This window comes from Toxoplasma gondii, chromosome VIIb (genome assembly GCF_000006565.2).
Source record: "Toxoplasma gondii ME49 chromosome VIIb, whole genome shotgun sequence".
Taxonomy (NCBI): domain Eukaryota; phylum Apicomplexa; class Conoidasida; order Eucoccidiorida; family Sarcocystidae; genus Toxoplasma; species Toxoplasma gondii.
Window position 1 is genome coordinate 5,027,214 of NC_031475.1, and position 26,989 is coordinate 5,054,202.

A 26,989-nucleotide genomic window follows, 5' to 3' on the forward strand; every position below is an offset into this window, starting at 1 on the left:
TTTCGATAGTCGGTTACGGATGCTTTTCTCTCCCTTTCCACCATCGCTCCAGGAGATCAGTGTAAAATAGGCGAGAAGCCTCCAGATGCAGCTGCGGATGACCGTCGTCTAACAAGATCCTACAGGTCTGCCTCATGCAGCAATTTGTCTTTTGTCTACCGCTTTAACTAGGAGCGACCACCGAGAGAAGGAAAATCTGAAAAGGGTCAATGCTAGCTCCGATGCATATCGGGGTGAGGAAATGGCGACTTCCTCAAAAGGGGAAATGTCCACCAGGAGAGTAATTCTTCTCTGCCATTGCTTCAGTTTGGTCTTCCTGGTCGCTTTCCACCATCCACAGCAGACCCAATATTTTTCCTTTTCTTCCCAATAACGCCGAAAACACCGACGAAGCGTATGACATGTAGGCCAGAAACGGATATCCCATGATTTAAACAGAACCCCAAATTATACTCGACTAGACGGGTGGATATGGGAAATGTCGCAGGCTTTACAGTGGGCGTCATTCTTGAAAACACTGTAGAATGACCGCATATATTTCCCCCCTACCATTTGTAATCCGACACACCGCTTGCGTGAACCAAGGAGTTAACGAGGGTGGAACACAGAATACCCCAAGCACCTGTCGTTCCGGCTCTCTTTGTCACTGTTCTCGCTCTGCCTCTAGCTTTCCAGAGTTCTTCACGACATCTCGTCAGGCGCATCCTACGACTGACGTGCTCAACTATGTAGTGAATAGAAAGGCGTCAAGCGCCTCTCCAGGTAAGAAAAAAGCCATCTAAAAAGCTTGTGCATTTTCGGTGTGAGTTCCTGGTGTGGTGCTTCGTGTATCTGACACTTGGAAACAATTGCGTGCCGGACGTCCGTCTGAGTGGAGAGTTTTGGGTTCTGGCATCCCTGGCTCTTTCGCTCTTCCTCAGCGAGACGGTGCTGCTCGATCATCCTCGTCATCATCAAGGAGCACGATAGTCTCTGTTGGTGTACGGTCCTGCCTCATATTTCCAGTCGAGCTGTGAAGCTGCTGATGTATAAAGCATCCGGTGGTATCCGGCTGTCCCGGGACTCCTGTTTTCGGACCAGGGTCTTCAAGTAACGAAGCGTGCTGCCTGTTGCCCCTCTGGTTTCGCCCGGCGCGTGTGTCCTGGGGTCTCCGCAGCTCACGTTCTTGAGTCAAGTTGTCGCTCCTGCGGGCTGGCATGTTTCTTCCTGCTGTCTTTCTCCTGTTTTCTGTCCCGTTGTCGCACTTGCCATCTCCCCGCAGAAGCGAGCAGAGTCCCTGACTGGTGGGGTGAGTTGTGGCAAAACGACTTTTCTTCTGGTCTGACTGTGCTAGCTCTTCTTGCTCCTCACCGTCCGTCAGGACGTCAACGGGTTCGGGTTCCTCTGATCTCTCTCGTTTGTTTCTGACAAGAGAGTCTCCCGGCAGTGGTGAAAGCGGCTTGCGTGCCAGCTTCTCAGCGCTCGTCGATGCATCTTGAACCTCAACACACTCTTCCACCTGCGACGCCTCCCCCGCGGATCCGCCGTCATCTTCTTTTTCAGAATCTTGGATTTCCAACACTCTCTCTGTCGCTTCGCGATCAGCCTGTCTTCGACGCGTTCCCTCCTCGGCCTCCAAAAAGCCCCCCTCCTGCAGGGCGACGGAGACGAGTGCCGCCTCGTCCTCTGTCGCCGCCTCTGCTTCCTTTCTCACTGCCTTCTCCCGCCTCACCTCGTCCAGCTGTCTGCTCTCCTGGAATTCGTAGGACACCTGCCAAGCCTCATTGACATACAGAAGGAGATCGCGGAGATGTGTCTTCATTTCCACCTCCAGCGAGAGACAGCACGAATGGGGAAGAGAAACAGCGCGCAGGGTAATCCCGCTGTGCTCGCTCCCTGTGTATGTTTCTTCGGGCAGCCGTACACGCGTGCCGGACGCGTCCGCCTTAACTGCCTTCCCTACCTCCTCGTCGACAAACGAAACCAAAGGACGCGTGGATATCTCTGCTTGGCTCTGTGATTCGCGTTCTCCTCTTGGCTCCGCCTCATTTTCCGTTGTGGCCCTTTCAGTACGCTCCAGGCAGAGCACGTCGCATGCTTCTCGATTCTCGTGACGCTCCTTCTGTCTTGCTCCTGACGGCGACAAGCAAAGGGGACGAGTAACCGCCCGCCCGTCACACAGATCGCCTAGAAGTTGAGTGTCCTTCCCCTCTTCCCGGTGACCTGAATAACGACGAGGGGCGGCGGGAGGTGAATGCGCTGCAGCGGCGTTACAGATCAGACTTGGAGCCGTGCGCGGGAGCGTATCTGTGGTGGTCGGAGATGTCGAAGGATACACAGAACGATTAGGAGGCGAGGCAGTAGGTCCCGCGTCGGGTATGGACACGGAGAGACACGAAGACTTTGGAGAGAAGTAGAAGACATGCCGAGGCGGCCCTTCCAGGTATACTGTCGTTTCTTTCGTCTCCTCTGCCTCCGTCATGCTCGCGACGACATGCGCCAGGAGCGACGCAATCTAGAAAGGCAACAGAGAAAACACCAAACGCGAAGACCATCCACCCCGCTACTGTGAATGCCAATGAACGCACGCATATGCTCTGCAGTAGACACAGCTTACGAACATGTCGATCTACATCAGCAGGGACAAAGCACGTATCTAGGTATACAAACATTTGTACAGATATGGAGACACATGCACTTCACGGGAGACTAAAGTATTGAATATATAGATATATATGACTGTATATGCATATGTGTACGACCACACCACATCAAAATTAAGTTGATGCTACAAGCATCGGCAACCGCACATCCGCACACGAAGTGCTCAGGTGAGTGTTAGGTCAGTGGACCTCAGATGAACAAATTCACATTTGTCAAAAGTGCAGCAGCTCCAGAGACACGGAAACGGACAGCGCTCCCTGAGAGCGAAAGGTCGTTTCCGTTCATGGAAAACATTTGCATGATAGTCCACTGTGTTTCACTGAAGTCGTCGTCCCTACCTCTGTTTCGCCACTGACACGAACGGTAATTTTCTTCTGCCCGAGCACGCGACTACTCGCTTGTCTTCGACCGCCGTTTCCTGTGTTGCCCCTGCCTCGCCCTGGCCCAGCCTCGCGCACGGTCTCCGGTTCGCTCTTCACCTCCGGGGCGTCTCCATTCCATCTGTTCTGACGAAGGTGGAACGAGAGGTCTACTGGAGGGAAATCGTAGAAGCCTTGCTCGATGCGGTGGGTACGGACGCATGCAGAGCACGGGGCGAGAGAGGGGAAGAAAAAGGCAGGGACCGGGCCGGCAAAGCAGGGCGACGCAGCCAGCCTTGAAGACGGGGAAGACGACGGAGGCAGCAACGAGCTCGCAATCTCCCCAGGAATATGCTTGACCTGAAAGACAGAAAATCAGTGGAGTCAAAGGGAAGTGAAACGCGACATGAAAAAAACAGACACGGAAAAACACACGAAAAAGATGGCTTCAGCCCTGGAGGTGTGGCAAAAAGAAGAAGCGAAAATACCGGGGGAAACCAACACCCACACGTTGGGAGGCGATCGAAGGCAAGGGTCAACGGATATCCCAGAATGTTTGTCTCCAGACGTTGTCGGATTGTCGCAAGTTTTTGGATGTTCGCGCTGGTTCCCTCGTCGTGGCTTCTTTTCTTTGTCCTTCCTCATGCGACGCGCCAAGGAGTGGTCAACCTGCCAGTTAATTCGAGATCCCGATTCCAGCTCTTTTCTCTTCATGCGTTTTTTCGAATGTTTCAGAGTGGAGAAAGTAGTCTTCTCTCGCTTCCGTATTTCGCGTCAGCTCTCGCGAGTTCCTTCTCAGGCAACACGTAACCGAGATAAGTTGCGCGTCTTGTCCCTCTACGATTCCTCTCAACTTTCGGCCACTTTACCTGTGGCTTATCTTTCGATGTTTGCTGTTTCCGCACGCGATTCTCCGGTTCGTGCCACCCTGACACCCCGAAAGAAGCAAGTCGGGCGCGCAAGTCTCACCTCCACACACATCGACAGGTTCTCTGCCGTCTTGAAACCCGTCAGGCCGAACCGCTCCAGCAAGTCAACGTCGTCTTCGTGAACGAGGATGTAAGTGTCGGTTTCACTCTCCGGAGGATCCGCCAAAAAGGTCTGAAGTTCCACAGGCAACAAACCATGGAACAAAGATCATAGTCCAAACACAGGAAAAATGAGAAGTATGGATAGGAGACAAGAATCGCTAGCATGATCACAAACCATATATATAGAGAGAGATGCGTACAGATCCAGACGCACAAGTATATCACGGTTTACAGCAATCCTTTCTTATACCTTATGAAGTGTTAGTTCTACCCTAACTTCTCGGCTCGATTGGCCTCCGAAGCCGCGAGAGATGGTGAGAAAGCTCCCGGCCCCGCCGAGACCCGTCAAGGGACTGCATCGTGCCTCCGTGATCTGCTGGCAGTCTCTAGTCTCTAGCCAGCTGCCCCGCCTCCTTGGAACGCTACCAAATGGACGAGATGCTGCTGAAGAATGTCGAAACAGCCAGAAAAACGTTGCTTGCTGTTTTCCGCCGACCCATTCTTCCCCTCTGCCGCGTCAACGCGGGGACCTACTGGAGAAAGAAGCGTGTCTGTCGGGTCGACCTTGAGGCCACGAGTCGGGCAGTCGCAGAGCAGCGAAGAATTGAGCAGTGGAGGAGGTTTACTCGTGACACCCTGCAAGTGAGAACACAGAAGACTCATCCACGAACTCGCCAGATCCAAGAACAAAGCCGGAGAATCACGGTAGGAAATCATACGTAACTTTGAGGGAAAGAAGGAACTGCCGTTGAGCACAGAACGTGTGGACAGCGACAAAGACCTCGAAGACGAAGTAGGTCGTCAGGAATAATCCTGACGGTCAGACGCAGCGGTTCGTGCAGACAGTGAAGCAATGGCAGAGTGTAAAAAGCAGAACCAGAGCGTGTCTGTCGGCCAAAGGAAAGAGAAGGCAAATCACACAGCGAATAAACCTCACCTCTGTCTCGCACCCCGAAGCAACGTAGGAGAGCCACTGGTGCCGCCACTCTGTGCTGACAAAAAAGAACCGGCCCTTCTTCGGCAGGGGCGTAGCCAGTCTGCAGACATTTCAATTTCGAAGCGACCGGAAGCAGTGAAATTTCCAGGGAAGACGCCCAGGAGACGTCAACAGCTAAACCAAAAGCACACGCCGTCATCGTTGCAATAAAGAGTGAATATAGACAGAGGAGACAAAGAGAAAAGGACTCCAGCGTAGAGGGTGAAGCGCGTAGATGGTGAAGAAAAATCAGACCCGTAATGTCCAGTGCTATAGGCCCGCCCTGGTGGAAACGCCATGACCAGCAGAAACTTGCGGCAAGCAGCCCGAAGCACGAGAACGACGAAAAAGAAGAGACACGCACGGACGGAGAAGAGCAGATAAGGGAAGAAATATGCCGTTGCCGCAGAAGAGAAGACAAACGAGATGGCTGTCTGGAGGAAAACGGAAAATACACCGGAACACGAAACCACTGAAAAAGATATCAGACAGGATACGGGGAGAAACTGAGACACACACAAAGAAGCTGACCCAGAAGAGATGAACCCAGATGACGAGAAAGGACGCAGCACATTGAACCGTTGCACAATAAGAGACAGCGAGGCGAGAAACGAGAGCCAGTGAGACTCCAACAAGACGACAGGTAAAACACAGGTGACAGATACGCGAATGGCCAATTTATGAGTAACTGTGCAAGAGGGAAGACCAGGAAACGCTCAAGGACGCCCACGGAAAAACACCTACCTGCTGGCCGGCCCCGTTTCCTTCCTCAGCCGCCATCGCTTTCCAATGATCTGCCCCAAGGCCTTTGACTCTTCGTTCCTTTTGTCCCGCCACACCTGTCTCCGTTGCTGCTCCGCCTGTTGCTCCGTAAGGCAGATCTGAGAAAAAATCACCAAGAACAAAAGGAACCTGCACAGGAGTGTCACGGAGGTAAACACATGTATGAATAGTTATAGATGTGTTCATTTCCTTTTTATAGTGTACATACGCGCCACACAACCGTGTATCGGTATGCACACCAGTTATGCTACTGCCAAGACGAACAGGCATGTGTCACCTATGGATGTCGAAGATACACCACGGATGAGTCGAGAGATAAACCCAAGCGAGACGACAACGTCCAGGAAGTAGGAAACGCGACAGACAAGCGTAGCACGTCACTGGCAAAACACTCGCCACAGAAATGCGGTGACCTTCTACTTGTCTTTGTGCAGATTTCTGGGCTTAAATTCGACCAAAATAGAAACCAACTGCTTCTCTCAAAAACCCGCTCTGTGTGTCACTGGCACATTTCCGACCCCCTCCCCATCGTCGTTTCGCACCGAGCACTCCTGAGCGTATTGGCTGACGAACGTCGAACAGTCGAAGGTAACAGGATTCGCAATTCCCAGTTCCCGGTACAGGACGGCCTTCTCTCTTTCGAAATACAGAAAGTTCAAAATCGCGGCCGTCGGCACCTGCATGCGTACCCGAAAAACAGAGGTGGGAGACACGTTATCCAGAAACCAAATGCTGCGCATAAATATACATATATATATGTATCAGAGAATGCACAGATATCTACACCTGGACGTATGAATATATATATATATATATATATATATATATATATAGATACATACATAGACATATGAATGCGTAAGGGACATGAGGAGGGAGACAGGCGGTACAGGCATGTGGTTTCCGCAGACCCTGATTGAAGACAGCGAACTCGGAGACATCAACGTCGATCGAATTCTGCAAGGAAACACCGACTACTACGATTTCAAAAACACCAAATGGTTTAACTCATTGAGTTCTGCAGAGTGTGAGTGCTCCTAGTTCTTGTGTGTGTGTATGGGCGAAAAAAGCAGAGAAACGTCCGACTCAAGAACACTCATTGAAAGAGCGGCAAGCATGTCTCCGGCACCCCAGACGACGGCCGCCTGCGGTGTGTAAACAGTGAGGTCTCCTGAGGCTGGGAAGGAAAGGCCAACGTCCGAGAGCAAGTTGAAACTGCAGAGCGGCCAGGGCGTCTCTTTGTATCCGGTACCGTCGTCCAAATGCAAGGCGACACCATTGCACCTATCCGGGCACCGATCATAAACGCGAATGCACACGAGAAATACTGACAGCGGCAATCGTTCACCGTTGGAAATGTATCAGCAGAGGAGACAAGAGCCGTAGAGTGCGACAGACAGCGAAAGCAAGATCTAGGGAACTCTTACACTCGGTCTCGGCCTGCCTGCTTCGTTCACTGGGAAACCAGACACAGTCCACAAGCGAGTCTGAACCAGCGTTACGGATCCCACTTTATTTACCAAGAAACGCTGAAGTTTGTTGCTTTTTCCAACGGCTCCTTGAATACGGAGTTTTTGGTGGCAGCAGAGGAGATCTGAGGCGAAGTCGAAGACATTGTCGCGACCGGTGTGCGCATCCTGACTGTTCCCCTGACCCTCCTCTGTGTTTCCTTCTTCCTCCTCCAAGTCTTCGTTCTCTTCCTGCTTATGGTCGCTGCGCGGCCGACTTGTCGCCCGATGCAGTGTGTGCGCCACCGCCTTGCGATTCGCCCCAGGGGGAGAAGACACGGCTTTCCTTGCGCGTGTGACTCTCGTTTTTTTCGTCGCGTTTCCCTCGTCTTCTGCATGCAACAAAGACCCTAAAGAAGCCGACTCCTCCCCTTCGTCATCCATGTTGACATCCTCCACGTCTTCGTCCCCGCAGACCTGTTCCTCGCCCTGTTCCTCGTCCTCGACCTTCTTTCTTCGCCTTCTCCTTCCGTCGTTTGTCCCGTCGCCATCGCTGGCTTCCCCCTCTTCGATTCCCTCCTCTGCCCGCTCCCAGTCGCCATCCTTCCTGGCGTCCTTCTTCGGGGGCTTCACTCCCCTGCTTGGATCGGAGTCGCCCTGTGGCAGCTTTCGTCCGAGAGTCACTTCGCGACGCACGTCGCTGAGGGTAAGCCAAGAGAGATATTTCTCTCTGCTGTCTTTTCCCTCTCGCTTCATTTTTGCCCGCAACACCTTCAACTCTCGCGACTGAGGACTCGACGAAGAAGGCAGCAACGCCGAGAAAGGAATCGACGCAGGTGAGGAGGCTGTGGGAAGCGTGCAGAGTGTGAGGAAACACGAGTGCAGGGAAAACGCCCTCTGAAGGGGCCGACGCGAGACGTAAATAAACTCTGGAAGCGTCGCCGTATGTTCGAGAACCCACGGATTCAAGGCGGGGACGGCGGCTCGTGGCGAAGAAGAGAGAGACGCAGACGGAATGCAGCACCCTAGAAGATCCGTCGCAGGCGTCTCGTGTTCATTCAAAATCCGAGGAGACAAAGGCTCCTCAGTCTCCAGGCGCTGGTTGTCGCCGCTATCCGGACCACTCCCCTCAACTCTGCTTTGGGAAGAAGAGACAGAGACTTGGCGGTTTCCTTCCGCGTCTTGGACAGGCGCCACCTTCGAAGAATCGGGAACCTCGTCGACGCCTGCGCAGACGATCGGCGACAGAGCACCTACGCCACACGGGCTGGCAACGCAGCTAATCTGTCTGCCTCCTTGGGTTTCCTCTTTCTCACCACCTTGCTGCTGGTCGCCAGGCGCGACAGACGAGGCAGAAGGTTCTTGAGACGAAGACCGCAGATGCACGTCGTCAGGAGACGGTAAAGGCACCACGATAGAAGGCAGAACCTCTGCATGGATTGTCTCTTCCTGGTTCTTCTCCGTTTCCTGACTTGACTCGGAACGAGCAGGCGCAGTGTCCCCGTCCCCCCCAGCGTGAACGAACTGCAGGTGCACACCCTCGGCTCTATCTGCTTCGCCGTTGGCCGTAGATGAGACAGTCACTTCTTTTGGCGGACTTGAAAGATTCGCTGTTGAACTTGGAATCGCGCATGCAGAGGAGGACTCGACAAGCTCCGGAGAGACCGGCGTCTCCTCGCAGACCGTTGGAATCGTTTTCTGTCTCTTTAGCGCCTCGAGAATGGCTTCGATGGAGCGATGTTGCTCAGAGTAAAAGTCAACAAGGCCGCTGAGAGCCGCGCTGCAGACGCTGCAGAGATTCGGAAGCAACGACGGATCCGGGATGGAAGGCCGAAGGGCCGAAGCCGCAAGGAGGTCCGAGAAAAGCGCAGTGGGAATAGCCTTCGCCTCCCCGGTCCAAATCGAGAGAGGATCCACTCCACGCTCGCCACAAAAATCCGTGACACGCAAAAGCTTCTCGATGGGGTAAGACGGCTCTGCGAGCAGCTTCTCTTCATCTGGTTCGCTGATGGAGTTGAAGATCCAAGGCCGGTGTGCTTCGTGGAAAGAGGACGCGTTTAACGGAAGAGCAGGCATGGAAAGCGAGGATGTGACCAAGGCATCTTGTGGCGACACCACGGTTCCGGCAGCGGCAGGCGAGCATGAGATGGAAGCCGCAAGCGCTGAGGAGACATCAGACCGAAGAACAAGAGAGTGAAGCAGAGAATGAAGGAGAGATGCTTACCGAGAAACAGGGAGAGACTGCACGAGAGGCACAGAAGACCGACGACGGGCAAGAGAGGCAGGCAAGCAGTTAAGCAAGCAACAGGTCCGGAAACACTGTTCGGAATACCAACCAGGGGCTGAGAAACGTCATAAACAGGAGAAGGCGCCGAAATGACAAACGAAACAAACGACAAACGTTCTGTTCCTTCTCATCGAATCCTTCGATGGCATGTGCATGGTTGACTGCAGCCCGACGCTCCGGGAATGCACGATCATTCCCATAGAATCACAGCCTTGGAGACAAGGCGAAGCGTCCTTCTTCCTCGTAATCCGAGAGCCTAAATGCGAGGTCCTGGAAGCCGTTACCACATCTACAGAAAGACGGTGACAACCTATTGCTGGGAAGGACACAAAAAATATTCTCTCATGCCTTAGCCAGCCTACCGTTGCGATAATGGGGACAGAGGATGCTTGAGTAATCGATGACGCCCTTCTCCTTGTCATTCTCAGAGCGACAGGCTGGCGAAGTGGCGTCGCCATCGCGACCTTCTCGTGTCTCCTCGCTCGTCGTTCCACCGTCGGCATAAGACTGCTCTAGCTGGCGATAAGCCTTCACCTCTTCCTGGGCATTTGCAGCTCGGCTGTAAGCGTCCCGTCCACCGCCTGATGTCTGGAGCCATTGCTGTCGATGCCCTGATATCGCTGCTTCCTCGCTCTTCATGGCGCTACGGCTTTGCTGCCTACCTTCACGCGTCTCCCCTTCCAGAACCTCGCATATGCTCAATCCTCTCAAATCCTCTTCTTTCGCTTCTTTCTTCGCGCCAGCATTTGCACTCCCCTCGAGTTCACTCTCTCCAGCCGTCGCGTGCTCTTCACCTGGAGCTCCAAGTCGCCCCCTTTCCCTTAGCTCGTCCTCGCTCTTTTCTCGGCTGCTGCCTGCCGCGCCTCGTTGCTCTGCATTGTTTTTCTTCCTCTTTCTCGCTGGCCTGTTGCCGTCTCCGTTCTCAGCCTTGGTGAGAGGAACCATGCAGATCCCGTTACGATTGTTGCTATCTCTTCTCGGGAGAAGCGAAGGCGGCAGAGACGTCGACATCGTCGGGTAGTCAATGCCACGAACAAACTGTTGCCACCAGGACCGCGGAATGAAGGACAGCTGTCGCAGCTGCGGCAGCAGAGACAGCCGCTGCTGGATATTCACCAAATTCCTCTCACACACAGGAGAAGGAAGTCGTGCGCGAACCACCTCACCGTGCAGCGCCTCCTTCTGAACCCGTTCTAGTCTCTGCTGCTCCAACTCCTTCAACGCTGAGGGCAAGGCGTGACGGAGAAGCTGCTGGAGCGCTGCCTGCCGTTGCTGCACGTAAGCCAAGAGGGTCTGCTGTCGCATGGACAGAGTTTCTTGCTCTTCGCAGATTCGTTCATTCTGAGAAGACAAAAAACACAGGCAAAGGTGCAAGATGGCCCAGACACTTGCCTCTCTTCTTCTACTCGCAGAACACCCCGATAACGCTTCTGCTCTTCCTCTGTCGTCGTGTGTGCCCGAGCAAAAGCCGCAGTTCTTCTCCGCATGGCGTCTTCACTTTGCTTCTAGTTCGATTCCAAAACAATGTTACCCGCCTTGTTGTTCACGTTCTCTCGACGCCTAGCGACGCCTAGCGACGCCTCCTTTTGCTTTCGGTTCCCCACTCTGGTCCTTCCGGTTGTGTCCCTTTCGCCGCTCTCTTCCCGCCATACGTGTCTTGCCAGTTCTGTCTTTTGTCTTTCCCCCATACTTTCGTCAATCGTTCTTTCGCCCTCTCGTTCTCGTCCAGAGCTGCTCGCTGCCCTGCCTCTCCCTCTCTGCCTGTTCTCGCGCTAACCTCTTCATCAATGAAGTCCTGTAGCTCACGAGGGAGCGGCATGTCTGTCTCCTCTGCAGTTAGATCAGCCCTGATGTAGGTGACCATGTAGACTGTGCGGCTGTAGATCCGGAGCGGCCCAGCGGAAAAGGAGCGTCCCACCGGCGCCCTGCTGGTAGCCCCCACTCGCTCGGCTTCTGGCGTTGCACGTCGCCACTCTCCTTCCTCTGCCAGAAGAGAGCAAGACAAAGACGAGGAGGCCGATGCGCCAGAAGCGGCAGCAACCGAGGACACGACGCAACCCCCCGGAGGTGTTTGGTAACGAGGCGAGCCTTCAGAAGAGGACCGGGGCGCTGACGAATCCAGGTCTGAAGAACTTGGGCGCGGCAAGGGAAAGGGACGCACTTCGCTGTCGTCGAAACGCACCCAGGACCATCGCGTTGCCGCCGTTTGAGGAGCTGCCTTCGTCTCCCTAAACAAACATTCACAGTTGAGCATCAGACAGAGACAAACACAAAGCACCACTTGATGTCTCTCTACCCCTCACTCCACTCAGGCAGGGCGAGGTCATTTCGGACCAAAGATACGAATACATCAGAACGAGCCGACTGCGATAAACCTCCACATGCAGTCGCACGTGAACAGTGCAGCTTTTGTCACAATGGGATTCACTTTCTGACCCATAAAACGGCACTCACGCAGGCAGCACATGCGCATTGTAGCTCGCTACGACTCTGCGCCTCTCCAGGGTTTCCTTTCAATGAGATTCGCCCTCCGAAACGAAAAGCGGGACGTTCGCGGTGGCGCTTCCCTCGAGGAAAAAGGCCGCGCGCAGACAGACAGCTCCAGGCGGTTGAACACCAGGAGCATGTTGCTTGTCACGGGGGCAAGATGCGAGAGATAAAAGGAGAGGCAAGAACAACAGCACAAAGATAGAGAGCGGGGTAAGGGTCTCGACCAACAAAGAAAGAGGAATAATAATCGAAATGAGGAGCGAGTCTTCTCGCTTACACAACGTCTGAGGTGCTCCGTCCTTTGTCTGCGTTGTCACTGGGCTCCGGTTGAACACCGAAAGGTTGTTTCTTCTCCGCCGGGAGACCGGCACCGAGGATCACTTCAGGGATTTCCTCCAGATCATCGTCTACGGCTAGACTCCGAGTCGTCAACTTGTTGAGTGCTGTCTTCATTTGGGGTTCCTTTCCTTGATAGAACTCGTCCGCCTCTGCAACCTGCGACGACCCGTTCTCGTGCCTTGTCTCGTGCGCAGACTGCCTGGAGGCCTCGTGTTGAAACGGCGAGGCAAGAATGACAAATTCCTCCTCGACGTCGGTATCGTCGTCCTCCTCTTCCGGTGTTTCCACCACGACGAGAGAGACGCTGTTCTCTCCTCCTTGCTTCTCCTTCTTCCCTCCGCTCCGGCTCTGTCGATCGCCAACCGCCTGCGTGCAGTCCCGTCCAGTACACCTCTGCAGCTGGTCTGCTTTTCGCTTCGTCTGTTCCTCCCTGCCTCGCTCCGCCTCTCGCTTCCGCCGTTTCTTGTCGGGGGACTCGCGAGACCAGCAAGTCGCCGCGCCCCCCGGAGGTGATGAGGCAAGGCGTGGCGGCGAGGCGGTGGAAACGCATGGTGAAGAGCCTCCTTTCCTCGCAGTGCAGCCTGTGTCTCGACCCCGAACCTGCGCTCTGGTCCTCCCGACATACTGGTCAAGGGTGCGCTGCGTCAACGAGGCATTGCCCTTTTTCTTCGGGCCGCAGGATCCTTTCTGCGCCTCCAGCGCCTCAACCCGCTTCCTGTCTCCGCGGCCGCTCTCTCTGGCTTCGACCGCATTGGGTTCCGGGGCCGCCACCCACGTCGAGAGACGCCCCAGGGCGGCATGACGCGATCGGGGAGACTTAAACTCGAGCGAAAAAAGGTCTTTCTGCGTCACTGTTGTCGGAGACAGAGTGCTAGCATCCAGAGCCTCGGCTTGGCTCCTCCCGCGGCTTTTCTCCGCCTGGGGAGTATGCGTCAAAAACGGCTCTTCACAGACTTCCACGCAAGCGTCTTCGTTCGTAGTCTCCCCGGCTCCGTCATAGGGCTTCAAGCTTGGGGACGTAGAACTGTCCGCAGGCGAGGAATTCAGCCCACAAGACAAAATAGAAGAAGACGGTGAGGCGTGAGTTGGGAAGTTTGGCAATGCACCAGGTCCAGGGGCGCTCGACGTCTCCGCCGAGCAGGCATCAGTTGCCGCCGCGAAGCCTGACCTCAAATAATCTTTATCAACTGTTTTTTCAACTGAGGTGGACGGGTGAGGGAACGAGCAAAGGCGAGGTGTCAAGGAACGATGGGGAAACGAAGCAAGACCGCTGCTGCAAGAGGAAGAGCCAGCTGACACGGTGAGGGACGGGGAAGACGCATCCACGTCTACCACAACTGTCACGGAGTTTGGCTCTGGTGCCGTCTCGTTCGGTCCATTCAAAGGCGCAGACCAGCGAGGGCGAGGAGATGCAAAAGGACTTGGGTCTCTGAATACAAAAGCGTCTCTGTCTCTCGTGATAGGCGAAGTTGTGGCGTCAGCGTCGCCAAGGAGGACGGCCGCAGTCGCGACTCCAGGGAAGCCCTTTGTCGGCTCAAGAAAAGGAGGACTTCCGTAACCTTCCCGCAGACTCCCCTTCCTCCTCGACGCACTCGTCCCTCTGCGTGGAGGCGAGACCGATTGAGATGATAAATCACGCTCCACAGTGGAAGAAGCAATCGTAACATCTCTGCCTTCGTCTCCTTCAAAACCTTTCGCTGGAACCAACTTCCCTGGCGCCTGTTGCGGACTATCAACACTAAACGATGGCCCCTCGGCTTCTTTTCCGCAAGCATCTTTCCCTTCCGGACCTCCTGCGTAACATATCCGGTCAGCGTTCGAGCGTCGGCGGTCTTCGTCTGATCGCCGTTCTCCCTCAGCGGGCAGTGCACATGCTTTCACTTTCTGTGCGCCGCCTTCACCGCCGCGACCTGGGCACACCCGAGGGGAACCAAGGAACTCCAAGCCAGAAGGAGCCAATTGTCTTGGTAATGTCCCCTCTCCCAAAGGGGCCGCCTCTCGCCAGTCTCCAACAGACACGCAACCTTGAACGCGATCTCCATCGTCTTGCGGAAGGAGTGGCGAGGCGGCCTCAGTCGTCTGACTGAGAGACGCAGAAGCATCTCCATCCGAAAGAGACGAAGCAAGAAACGTTTTCTTGGAGTCATCGACTGATGCCGCGTCCGCGCACTCGCTTCTTCCGGCTGCCCTTTCTCGCAGGTCTCTTGTAATGGCTACGTAATGCCCCGACGTGGCGGACGCGCCTTGGTGTTCGAGAATGCCAAACAGATGGTACTGGTGAGCCGCATGAGAAGCGTCCCTTAAAGAGGAGAGGGTGCCGTCGAGATCTGAGGAAAACGGCCACGAGGAAAGTCAGCACACAACGCAGAGGGATCAGGTCCCAGACAACGGGTCGGCCAGTGCGAGACACGAATCACCACAGCGCCTGAGAGCGAGGCAGACAAACGGACATCTCAGACGGAACAGTTCAGTGCGTCGGAGAGCCCATGACGAGTCCGTTGACTACAGTGAAGTCGGTATTGAAGACTTCAAGCTTCATCCGCATCCTCACAAGGCGCTAGCGAAGACGTGAGAGAAAAAACACAGGGGCGACAGGACCACTGTGTATCGTCACCTCTGTTCAAAGGAGCAAGGATACCGAATGATGTTCTTCCACAGTGCTCAGATGGACAAGAGATCCGAGGGTATATGAGGTGAAAGCCGCGAGGTTCGCCAAAAGGCTTTCCAGAGACGTCCAGGCCGAGTTGGAAACAGAGACACGAGGCAATCAAGTGGAGCGAAGATACCACATCCATGGGGACAACAGCCGACACGCAAGACCATTCTGTTTGTGAGATGGGTGAAACAAGCGGGAAAAACACCACGGAAAGCAGAGAGCATCTCCAGAAGGGATGGAAACTGTGAACTTGGAAGCCGGAAGCCTGATGTTCGCCTTTCCTTAGGATGCCCTGTCAAATCTAAAACCAAGCGAAGTTTTTCCTTCTTCACTGTCATAACGGTAGCGTAAACTCGACGCACGGAAGAAACAGTCCGAGGCAAGACGCGCACGAGGAGAAGCGTATAATGGTGAAGAGGAACGCGGGACCCGTGTCAGGGCCTCTCGCGGCTGGCTATCACACAGGGAATGGGCTGACCGAGAAGGAGTAGAAAAACAGGAAGCACCTTTGTCGAACTTACGCCCTATTTGGCAGTCGTCCGTGCAGCAGCCACGAACATCCATGACGAGAGGGATCTCCAGCGCCTCATGAATTTTCCTCCTCACCCACTCGCCTGTCTGCTTCTTCACGTCGATGCTGTAACGAAGAACAACCAGCTGCACACGCGCAGAAACGAGGAGCAAAGGACACACCCAAAGGAAACGCTCCCACAACCTGTTTTACGAACCCATATTCTCATGCGGACGCGTTCCATATGCCACGGACACATATACACATACACCTATATTTACATAACTATATATATATATATATATATAATGCAAGTGTATGATGGCACATGCAACTGTCTACGTAGATGCATTCGACAACGTATTGGTACGGTGCCGGTAAAAACAGGGTGTCTCGAGTGCGAAGTCGACACTACAGCAGGTCGAGCTTGCATCATTTTACCCTTAAGTCGACACACACTTTCATCACGTTTTTGGAAAGCACGCCGTAGACACTCTCTGTTTGCAGCCAACATGAGTCCACGCTGTTCACGTCCTGGCCTAGATGCATGCCTGTGTACTTCTTTATTTCTCCAGCTCGCTTGGGGTCTACCTGGAGACCTGCCCTCTGGCAGCTAGCTTCTCGTGGAGCGCTGTCACAGGTGTCCCATGGCTCATCTTCTGGTGTCCAGAGTGCACACATGTATGCCCGTGGTAGTCGCACCGCCTTCCCTACCAGGGGGTTCGCTTACCTGCAGATACGGCGGAAGAAGTGAAAGTTGACTGCGTTTCTTTGCCTCCCGCTTTTCTCCACACTGAGGACAGAAGTACTCTGAATCGCCGCGGAGGTTCTCCGTTCTCTGATACTGCCGCGCCATGTCTTCCTCGAGTTTCCAACCGCCTTTGTTCTCGTCAACTGGTCGCCGTCCTTGCCCAGCACTCACACCTTTTCTTCCGGGACCTCGAGCTGAAGTCGAACTCGCTTCTCCCTTGCGTTCACAACTGTCTCGTCCTTCTCGCCTCCTACCGCCGGCAGTGCCCTGCGTCCCACCTTGCTGTCCCCCTGCGCCAGTGTGCGCTGACGCGGCAGCGCCCCGCTGGGGGCCTCGTTTGCCTCTTCGGCCGTGCCTCTTGCTTTCGCTCTGCTCAGGACGAGAAGTTGAGACAGCCGCTACGTCACTGTCGACGGGACCTGACGCTGGCGCACACGTGCTGTCTTCTTGAGAGGAAGAGAGAGACTCCCCCTGGCTAGCAGGTAGAGATGACAAAGGACAGGGGCCGCAGCGAGACGAGGTGGAAGCCGCGACCTGTTTGGGCGAGGTCACCGCGCGGCTGTCGTCAGCTTCCTGCGATGCGAGGTCTCCTTCCGGGCTGAAAGGCGACGAAGATAGCGGAAGAGAAGGAGACCTCGACGCTTCGGTCTCTTCCGGGGAGTTTCGACTGTTCCGGTCTCCAGGTTCGTGTTTGCCAGACTGGTGGGACTTCTTGTGGCAACAGTTAAGTTGAAAGAAGTACTCCTCCTTGTTGCCGCTGTACATGCAGTGGCTGCACTTGACTGTCTGCCTGGAACGGCCCCCAAACAGGACCCTGAGGAAGTCAAGAGGACTTTCTCGCCCGCCGAGTTCGCTCTCTAACAGCTCGAAGAGACGATGCTGCAGCTCGTTCGCGTCCTCCTGGTAGGACAGGTCCTCTGCAAGGAGATCTGCAACGACGGACGGCCGAACTGCCGCCTGGATTCCTTCCTGCAGCTTGGCGAAAATCGTCTGAAGAGAAGATATCAGAGAGTACCGCTGGCTACACAACACGGTGCACACATCTTGGCCCTTGACCTTCTCCCGCCAGTTGCACCACCTGGCGCGACTGTCGGCCTGGTTTTCCTGGTCTACCGCCTCGGCGCGGCCGCCCCCATGCGTGAGACAGGCAGGAGAGGACGCTGAGAAAACGGGAGTGAAGGGTTCCGGAACGGAAGAAGTTGCCGAGGGAGGAGCGACGTCGAGTCGTTCGGCTTCGGGGGGATTCTCTTTCGGCACGAGCGCCGTCTTTTCAGTGCGGGCCCCTGTCGATTCTTTCGGACTTTCCTCCTTTACCTGTGGTCTCCCTCTTTCCTCTGCGTCCTGTTTCATGTGAGTCTCTCTCTCTTCAATCTTGCATCTGGGCTCAGGACTCTCTGGGAATTCACCATCCGCCGTCTCAGCGTCGCGGCTTCCAGTCTCGTCGCTTTCCTCAGCCTGGGACTTCTTATCTTCCGCCCCCCGGCTGTACTGCCTCGTCCGTCCTTCTCTCGGCTGTCTAGCCAGCACCTGGGAGTGTGTTTCTGGGGTGCTGGGCGCGAGCGAAAGGCGACTGGCCTCCGCGGGTCTTTGTCTCTCCATTTCTTCAAGTTCACGGAGCGTGGGAAGCGAAAGGAGGAAGTCCCGGAAGTGCACATTCATGAACAGCGTCTGTAGATACACGTTCAAGTAGCACGTTGCACCTAAATTCTCCAGTCCGACGTACCGGCACTTCCGCAGCCCCGTGGCGCCCAGGATCGCTGCCTGCTCGCTTTTCTGCTCCCATCCTGTCCGACCGTGAGAGGAAACAGAGGGAACCCCTCCTGAATCTTCGCAAGCCGCTCTTTCTCTTTTCATCGTAGATTCGCAAGCCTCTGGTCCTCGTTGATCACCAGGGAGGCCTGGCGCAGACGTAACTGCAGATGCGGAGGAAGAGGAACCTGAAAACAAAGCAGAGGCCGCCTGCCCGGCAGGCTCGTGCTTTGCTGAGACTGCGCCGAACGCCTTCGACACTGGAGACATTCTTGCCAGTCGGCTTCGGCGAGGCAGCGCCCCAGTGGCGGATGTCTCTGACGATCCATTTCCCGTGACACTAAGCAGCCAGCGAACGGCCATTTGCTGTTGCTGCAACTCTCTCTGAAGGGAGTAAGCGTTCTCGTTCTTCTTCTTCCCGATGCCTGAGGCTCCAGGCCCAGAAGCGCCGCCAGCGCCCCCGCCGGGGCCACCCTGTCCCCCCTTGCCCCACACGCCCGTCTTGAACTCCCCCAGGCCGAAAACAGACATTGGGTGCGCGTCTTGCTGGCTCTCTCGAGGCACCGCAAAACTGTGCCGGAGGTTATACATAAACAGCAGGTCCCCGAGGCAGCACTGCTCCGACAGAGAAGAAGGGGCGACGTGAACCGGAGACAGCTGTTCCGAGTCCTGCGCTGTTTGTGAGAAGCCTTCCTTCGAGGTCGGCTGAAGAGTATCAGGTCCACTGGGTTTCTCTTCTCTTGCCTCGCCTAGGCTTTCTTTCTGGTGCGTTGAGGAAACTCGGGCCGTTCGCGACGCGGTGACGGATAGACTCAGCTGGTCTCTGGGCCATAGTAAGCCCGCGAGGCATTCCCCAGAAGACATAACATGCTGTCCCTCTTGATGCAGCTGCCGTGTTCCTCCGCCAAGCCGTGGAGCTGCGTCTGTCTGCATCGGGTGGACCTCTGTAGCCACCGCTGCAGTCTTCTCACCTTTCTGACGTGCATCTCCCGACAAATCGCTTTCGACCCCCGAGTCGCGCTCTTCAACATCTCCGCTCTCGACTCGCCAGCTCTCTTGCGTCATCTCCATTGGCTTGTCGCCGAATTCCAGTTCCCTCTCGGTCCCTCTCGCGCTCACTCTCTCCCTCTCTGTCTTCGTCTCAGCTCCAAACGCTGCCTCCATTTCTGTGAGCTCGCCTTTCGTCCCAGCCAGCTGCCTCTCTTGTCGACCGCCGCGAGGTGAAAGACGCGAAGAGCAGGCAGTCGGCGGCGAGATAAAGGTCCCGGTTTGACCAAAGGCTGTACAACCTCTCGATCTCCTCGGAGACAAAGCACCCGAATTCGAAACAGATAATGTAGACGAGATAGAAGGAGAGAGCTCGTGTTCAGACGACCCCGTCTGCCGGGCGTTAGGCTTCTCAGGGCCACAGATTCCTTGCACAGACGGCCGTGCAGCACTGCCGTCGTCTGACGAAGATGCATGCGAAGCAAGAGCGCATGTGCTTGCCGCACGGTGTAGAAAAAACGCGACAGAAGGCAGTGGAGGTAGGCTCCCCGAAGCGGACGCATGCGAGACAGAAATGTCGTTCGCCTGGATGCGTGTTTCCGTGTGCAATCTCGCAGATACATTGAGCTCTTCGGATGGCGCCTGATGCTGAGGAGCGAGCTGAGGAGCAGCAGGCGAGTGGGGATGGTCAGTACGGCACGTCTCGAGCCCTGCTAGCTTCACGGTCGCCACTGGAATTCCATCCTCTAGAGGCGAGACCTTTGGAGCAGCTCCCTGCGCGACTCTTAGTCTCTCGGGTGTCGACCCCTCCGGCTGGAGGCACAGACCAGAAACAGCCGACGCAGCAGACGCCTTGGAGGGTGGAGCAACTGCAGCTGGCGGAGAAGTGAACACGACAGAACAGATGGGGGAGTGCCGAGAGCGTGAGCCTGCATGCGCAGCACCTGAGGCTTCACTTTTCTCCGAACAAGGAGTCCAAGCGGATTCCTGAACTGACCGTTCGACCCTATCGTCGCCTCGGGAAGAACCAGTCCGTTTGCTTGTTTTCCTGATCTGGTCAACAGGACAGAGCGACAGCGTCGCGGCGGAAGAAGAGGCGAGTGGACTTTCTGATGCCCATCTTCTGGAAATGTCCACTCCTGTTCTCTGAGGGGATCCTTGCAGCACGGATGCAGAGAGAGAGGGCTCTCTTCCCGTCGCTGTCTGGTCGCAGCGCGCAAAAGTGGACGAAGCGGGGGCCGCTGCATCTTGTTGGAGAACGGAGTCCCCAAGTTCATCCATTAAATCAGTCGCAGAAAAGCAGCGTCTTGAGGAGTGACCCGCGCGACTTCTGTTATTCCCTCAAGGCACAACACCGGGGCGTGTGCCGAATTAACGCACCTACTGAAATGGGAAACTGCGTAAGCTGTGTGGATCTCTGCTGATGCTTCGTCAGAGACCACAGGAGTGAACAAAAATTGGGAGAGGCTCGACAGACGGGGGAGACAGACGGGGAAACAGCATTCTCTGACGGGCGCAGTCTACCAAAAAGGACGAGCGTTCCGCACTGTTGACTCATCCGACGCGAAAAAGGACTACGGTGACGTTTCCCTCCGACAAAAGAGACGGAGCAGAACTGGGGAAGGCAACGCCCACCATGGTTGCAACGAGAAAAACACGCACGATGAAAAGAATCCCAGGAAGGGGGGAAAAGCCCGTACGCAGCGGGCCGGCAAACTTTCAGAGGACAGAGGGGAAGAGATGTGGAAAGCGCGTAGCCTGACGACGAGGAAAGAAGAGTGCAGCGAAAGAAACAAAGAGACACGAACAAACGGAAGAAATCGATGTTTCAAATGAGAAGACCAGCGGAGGAAAAGGGGGACTAGCAGCAACTGCAGGTGTCTTGCCGCTTGGCAAATCGGCCGAAGAACCCAAAAAGGCCACTGGTAGGAACCTGTATTGGACACAGAGAGGGGTGAATAGGCTCAGCTGCGAGTGGAGGAGACAAAGGCAGGCGCAGAACGCGAGAAATAACGAAAACGGACGTTTATTTAGCCCAGACTGGTGGAGGCGGAATATATGAGAAGCGATCCAAGGCGGATTGACGGCGACGGCCGTGTTCGAAGGCAAGGCGAAAGAGACACAAGAAATCCAGGCACCGACTCGGTCGATTGGCAGGTTTGCTTCCTTGCTACGTTCCCTTTTCCGTAAACAGGAAAAGTAAGCGGTGTGGAAAGGTCAAAGCGACTCAGATGGAGAGCTTCCAGTCAATCTCTCGGGCATGCATGGTTGTCTCCATCTGCATGCGCGCTTTTTTCAGTAGACCCAGTGGGACCGGTTGCCGCGGTGGTGACAAGCCAACAAGGGATTGCACCTTCTCTTCAAAGAATAGTGTTAGCTTTAGTTCAACGTTTCCAGACTGAGCAGATGTATTTGCCTGAACAAGCAGAACTGCGAGGCCTAGGAAGAGGAAACTCAATCGTGATCTGGGTACACAGTGTGTTACGGAGCTGAGACCAAGCTGGGTGAGAGGCCTTTGAAAGCCACCTGGGAGCGCCTCGCGACATTCGTCTCATCCATCGGGACGGCGTGAGGAGATACTCAGCTGGAAAACGAAAACATCAAACCACCTTGGCTCAGATTTACGTCAGCGTTAAGCGCTACAAGGAAAGACTTTTGCTTAACTAGGTTCTTGTTTCGATACCGACTGGAATATGTGGAGATGCACACATCGTCCCCGCCAGACGTTGCACGAGCGGAACTATGTCGGGAACTCGAGGCTTGGACAAGACAGTCTCTTAGTTTCCCTACCGATAGCCAATAAAATGTGCAACTTTTCCCAGATATCGCATACAAGCAATTCTCCCCGTTAAAATTGTTGCGATCCGTCTTAAAGTTCCAGGGGGAGCAAGTTTTGTTGCACCTTGGTTTGCTTTTTCTCGGAAATCGGAAGCATCTGTCGCTTCTAGCCGTCGCAAGACGCGCTCGAACTTTTCAAACCTCACTGCACGCGTCGATGCATGCATGCGTTCATTTCTACCTCCTGTGGACCGCGGAAAAAGAAGTCGCCTCCATTGTGAAGAACTCTCGATCTTCCGGTTGTCTTCACATTTTTTCACCTAATTTTCAGTCCCTTTCTGTGGGATCAAAATCCGACACGGTGCATGGGGGAGGCTGACTTCACGGCTTTTTTTCTGCGGCGATACCCTCTGTATTATGAAGCGCACACTGCTTGCCTTTTTCTTGTCTCATTTCTCGTTTGTCGTGTCCTTGTAATTGCGTGAGCGTTGAAAATGGAACCAGAAATGCATCTTTTTTCGCAGATGTCCATATATGCATAGATTCATCCACGCACGCATGTGCAGGATGTACGTGGAAGGCTGCTTTGACTTCCCAGCGGTTGTCTCCCGCCTACAAGAACACCCTGCCGACAGGGTCCTCGTTCCTTTGACATGCTATATTGCAAAAGTGTCATCGTTTCTGTGAGATTGCGTCAATTTCAGCAGGATCAGAGTGTCCCGCGTGACGCAGCTGGTGTTAGACTGAATCTTCGTTCATGGATCTCATTTCTTGTATACTTTTGCCACGGCCCGACGTTGACACGACATACCTCGAGGGGCGTATCTGCATCTACAGAACTCAGGTGTATTTGTCTACATGCACATGTATGAACAGCTCAGCTTTTCCGCTTTCTCTCTGTTCGCTTGCAGGCGCCCAAAATCGAGCACAGGTTATAGGGACCGGATGGAGGTGCACCCGTGCTTGGCCTCCAACGGAAATGGTGTAGATCAACGAATGGCGGCACTGGTTTCTTTTCGTCCGCGAGCTTCTCCTTTCTACCGGAGCGCCTGTCTGCGTATCTCAGGTCTTCTCTTGCTCCATGTGGCGGCTCTTCTGAGTGGTTGTATTCCCTGCGAGTCGTCTCGTTGCGCGACGACTCCGGGATTGTCTTTGGCTTCCTCTTCGTCACGTTGCCACTTCGCCATACCGGAGTCAAGGAGCCTTCCAAATAAAGTCTCTGTTCGAGGAGAAGCCCGGAATCCCTCGCAGCCATTCTTATCTTTTGGCAGGCCTCGGAGTTCCGCTGAACCACCGATCTCGAGTACGAAGACCCAGCGTTCCGGGGGTGTCTGCGTCCGTCGCAAACATGCTTCTCTCCGTGATTCCAGCAAGCGAGACAGCTCGTTTTGGCTGTCAGCGGATGTGAGCGCATGCAGTGGATATCTCTGCTCGTTTTTTTTGAAACCAGAAAGGCTACGAGGCTTAGTCGCCCGTAGCTCTTACTCGTCTGGCCGGGATGGACGTAGACATCATTCGACGTTCCTCCGTCATCGAAGAGCTAGGGAAACGAAGGCTCGAACAGATGACCGGGTGTTCGCTGTTAGGTGCCCTCTGCTAAACGTGGTGGATTTCGCTCGTTTCCGTGTGCCACCTTTGACGGCGGAGGCGCTCTTAGAGCGAGAGGGAAGAAGTGATGGTGCCGCGGTGCAGATTCACGCGTCTATCTCAGCAGCAGAACAGGCGAAAGCTCAGGAAGCAGGGAGAAAAAGTCGCGCCATCCCCGGATCTGGACAAGCTGAAGGGTATGACCTGCCACCAGCTTCTTCTGTGACTCAACTAAAGAACTACCATGCTCTCTTGTACTATGCAACGTGGGATAGCAGGTGCCAGGCTCTGACAAACGCTCTCGCCAGCCTTGCCTCTGTCGCTTGCCCGACGCTATTTCCGTTTTCTCCACCGGCGTTTGACACCACGAGCGAAAGTGGAAATGGAGGCGGTGCAAGCGCCGGAGAGGCCGGCAGTAACCGCTTTGAAGCAGCCCAGGCAGGGACAGCCGTGTCAGAGGGCGCTGGTCACGGGGAGAATGGTGAAAAGACTGAGGACCGGAAAGAAGGACTCCGAGATATACTCGATTCGTGCATTCCCTGTTGGTTGCCTATCACGGGGATCTGTGTGTCAAACAGCCTTGTCATTGCGGTCGGCAGGCGCGCCCTTCAGAAACAAACGCGCATGTTGAGCAATAAGAAGCAGCTACGACACCACGAACGAGCTCTTCACCTGATGATCTCTGAAGGTATTTTCTACGGCTCAGGTCATCTCCCTGCACTTCAAATATGGAGACGTGAAGAGGGAACTCCGAAGGAACAGGAGAACGGAAATACGAATTCGAGACAGTCCGCTTGTGCCTCTCTTGGTCTGCACTCTTCTCCGTTGGCGAGCAATGCTTTGATGGCCGGAAAGGAGCACGACCAAAGTAGCGATGCGAGGACGGACAGAGAACTACCCGTAGGGAGCTTGTCTCCTGGAACTATATGCAATGGAGACCCAAAGGTGGACCTGCGCCACCTCGGTGCAGGGCTGCGTCAAAAGGCAGACTGCAGCTCAGTATCATGGAGAAAAGTTTTCGAACTCCGCGGCTTCGGGCCAATTCCACTGATGCAGCTAGCGGGGGGTGATGCCGCTCCCTGGAAAGAAGAAGAGAAACTTCTCCTGACGCGTGCCCTCTTACATAAGACGGTAGAAAGTGATGGGTCGACCCGAACTCCTGAAGAGGGAATCCTGTCGGCGGGAACTGGCGGCTTTCTCTGCGGTTCACGCAGTTCTGGACCAGAAGAAGACTTACGAGTCTGGCTGTCACAGTTGAGTTCCATATATCAGTACCACGCCATGCGGACGCTTATGCAACGCCTGCGGCGTGCGGAAGACGAGTTTCCCGAATTCCAGGAGTTCAACCTGCGAAACTATAGTCCACGCCTAGCTAAACTCAAAGGCCTGCTCAAAGACTGAGTATAAAGACTTGGACGCGCATCAGGGGGCAGGAAGTGGTAATAACACAGTTGTGAGGCCTGGCATTACACCGCTTTAAAAGGTGCCGGTAAATCACGATAGGATGGCGTGCTCTTCCATTCCCAGTCGTTTCATCTTTTGGTAAGGTGAATCGGCAGTTTAGGCCGTAAATGATCGTCAGACCCTGAATAGTGGAGATGCCAGTGACAAAGAAGATTACAAACACCGGCAAACGGCCCGTGCTATCAACTTTTGTGGCAACCGGAATTACCTGCTCCTGTTGTTTCGTGGCATAACATAAATATTTCAACCGTTCACCGTCGCATGCTCGCCAAAACAAATTTTCCAGCACAGACCTTCGTTTTTTCTCGTCAGATGCAAAGCTGCCTCTCCCCACAAGCGAGAATGAATGGTCAAACCAACCCTCAGTGTGGAACGGCATTGCTCAGAATCGTCTTGTTTTGGCTGCTGTCTGTACGATCAGTGGATGAGTAGCATCACTACCAACTTTCACGAGAAGGGATTTGAATCCTCAAACTGCAGCACAGCGACGGGTACGGCAATTCGCAGAATTTCTTTCCAAGGCACTCTACCCTATCAGGTAAATTCATATCAACTTGGACATCACAACCGGCGGCTGTACAAATCTATCACTCTTAGGGTGGTAGTGCACCAACCAGTCGCTAGTGCAGCAGGCAAGCACAGGCCTGTGGAGTGGTCACCACATGTGAAAGCTGTTGAGCTGAAGGATGTACGGTTGAGCTCACAGCACAGCTCCTGTCTCGACGTATATGTTTCAAAGATCCTCTCTGATACACAGGAGGGATCGGGGACCCACGAAGCATCACAAGGAAAGACTTTTAGGTGTGCCTTCTGCACTTTTCGCCAGTTAACTCAGTTTCAATATGGCGTATGACCGTCTGGAGGACCGGCTATGCAAAGTGATTATGGATACACATTCTTCGCAAATCGTGCTCGTTGCTCGCATCCCCATACAAGAATAGCCATGCATTTCGCAAGACCCTACCATTGCTGTGTACAACCTCCATGTAGAAAGCATCATCAACTTCTTTTCTTTCACTTGCCTCGAAGTGTCCATGAGACTCCGATTCACAACTGAGAGCAATCCTGTTAACCAAGTACGAGTAACATTTCAGCTGCGAACGAGATGTGCCCCAAAGTAGAAACACACCTCCACGCGAGGAGGAGCAGACATGTCAGTCTTTCCTCACACGCAAACGGATAGACGTGTCTGGATGCAGCCGTCACACGCCCCTATTGTACGGCTGATAACTAGTCATTCCCCTTGCTCGTTCTTCTCTCCAGCATTCTGCTTCAGAAGCAGTTTTGCGTCGACCGTCGTGGTCGCTCTTGTATGCCGGCTGCATCGTCTCAGGGAGCCCACAAGCAGCGGTGTGGTACCTTGTTCGGTGAGCAGACCCTCGATTTCACACAAGATCGGCAACAACCATGTACGATGAAAAACAAAAGGAATTCTTTCCTGCAGTCACAGAGACCTTTCGTGTTCCGGTTTACTGCAACATTCGCGTTGTGAATGTAAGACGGATGTCTCAAGTAAGTGCCTTGGCTACAGCAGGTCCACCTGGTTGTCGAACCGTTCTTCCAGCTGGTGGGTGCTTGTCCATAATTCAGAGGATGTCCGCTGCAACGTTCTCATGCCCTACTATTACTCTGACACAAAACGGCAAATCAACGTGGAAAACTAGGCCCACATCTCTACATCGTGCTCCGCTCCTGTTCAAGTGAAATATTATTACTTATGGACGGGGAGGAAATGGGATGACTTCGGTTACCCTGTTCCTAAAGCGTGTGTCGAGCGACCAACGAAGTTATTTGTTGGTCGGATCACCTTTGACAATGGCAAATCGCGAACACTGATTGCTTTGTTGTTGCCAGCGCGCCAGTCTAACCGAGCATGGTCCCCTCCTTGAGACAGCTCCCTGATGTCTGCCACTGCTCGAGCACCTCTAGGGGTCTGAGAATCGCTCGACGTAGCAACGAGCAGGCCATCCCACCAGGGTTGAGAACACAGTGGTGAGCCATGCCAACCTCTTCTCCGTGCAGCCAACTGGCTACAATCTAGTGCTTTCTGTCTGTTCGGGTGTTCGAACAGCCTCCTTTCACCAGCTTTCAAATTTCAGACTTCACCGGGCACTTTACTGCCAGCCTCCACCTCACCAGACCTCAAGAGC

At 54.4% G+C, this 26,989-nt stretch overlaps 2 protein-coding genes across 2 annotated transcripts; one reads left to right on the forward strand and one right to left on the reverse strand.

The window, feature by feature from the left end:
- Positions 1–916: 916 nt before the first annotated feature.
- Positions 917–20,291, reverse strand: TGME49_255180 (ubiquitin carboxyl-terminal hydrolase; the record flags this gene model as incomplete). The annotated part of the gene is made up of 13 exons (XM_018781089.1): positions 917–2,494; positions 2,982–3,362; positions 3,972–4,103; positions 4,568–4,669; positions 4,971–5,070; positions 5,754–5,890; positions 6,335–6,469; positions 7,304–9,402; positions 9,890–10,868; positions 11,305–11,755; positions 12,295–14,683; positions 15,534–15,669; positions 16,254–20,291. The coding sequence occupies 13 exons, from the start codon at positions 20,289–20,291 to the stop codon at positions 917–919; spliced, it is 12,657 nt and encodes a 4,218-aa protein (XP_018636924.1).
- A 4,894-nt stretch (positions 20,292–25,185) lies between these two features.
- On the forward strand, positions 25,186–26,331 carry TGME49_255175 (hypothetical protein; the record flags this gene model as incomplete). The annotated part of the gene is made up of 2 exons (XM_018781088.1): positions 25,186–25,377; positions 26,215–26,331. The coding sequence occupies 2 exons, from the start codon at positions 25,186–25,188 to the stop codon at positions 26,329–26,331; spliced, it is 309 nt and encodes a 102-aa protein (XP_018636923.1).
- Between the last annotated feature and the right edge of the window lie 658 nt (positions 26,332–26,989).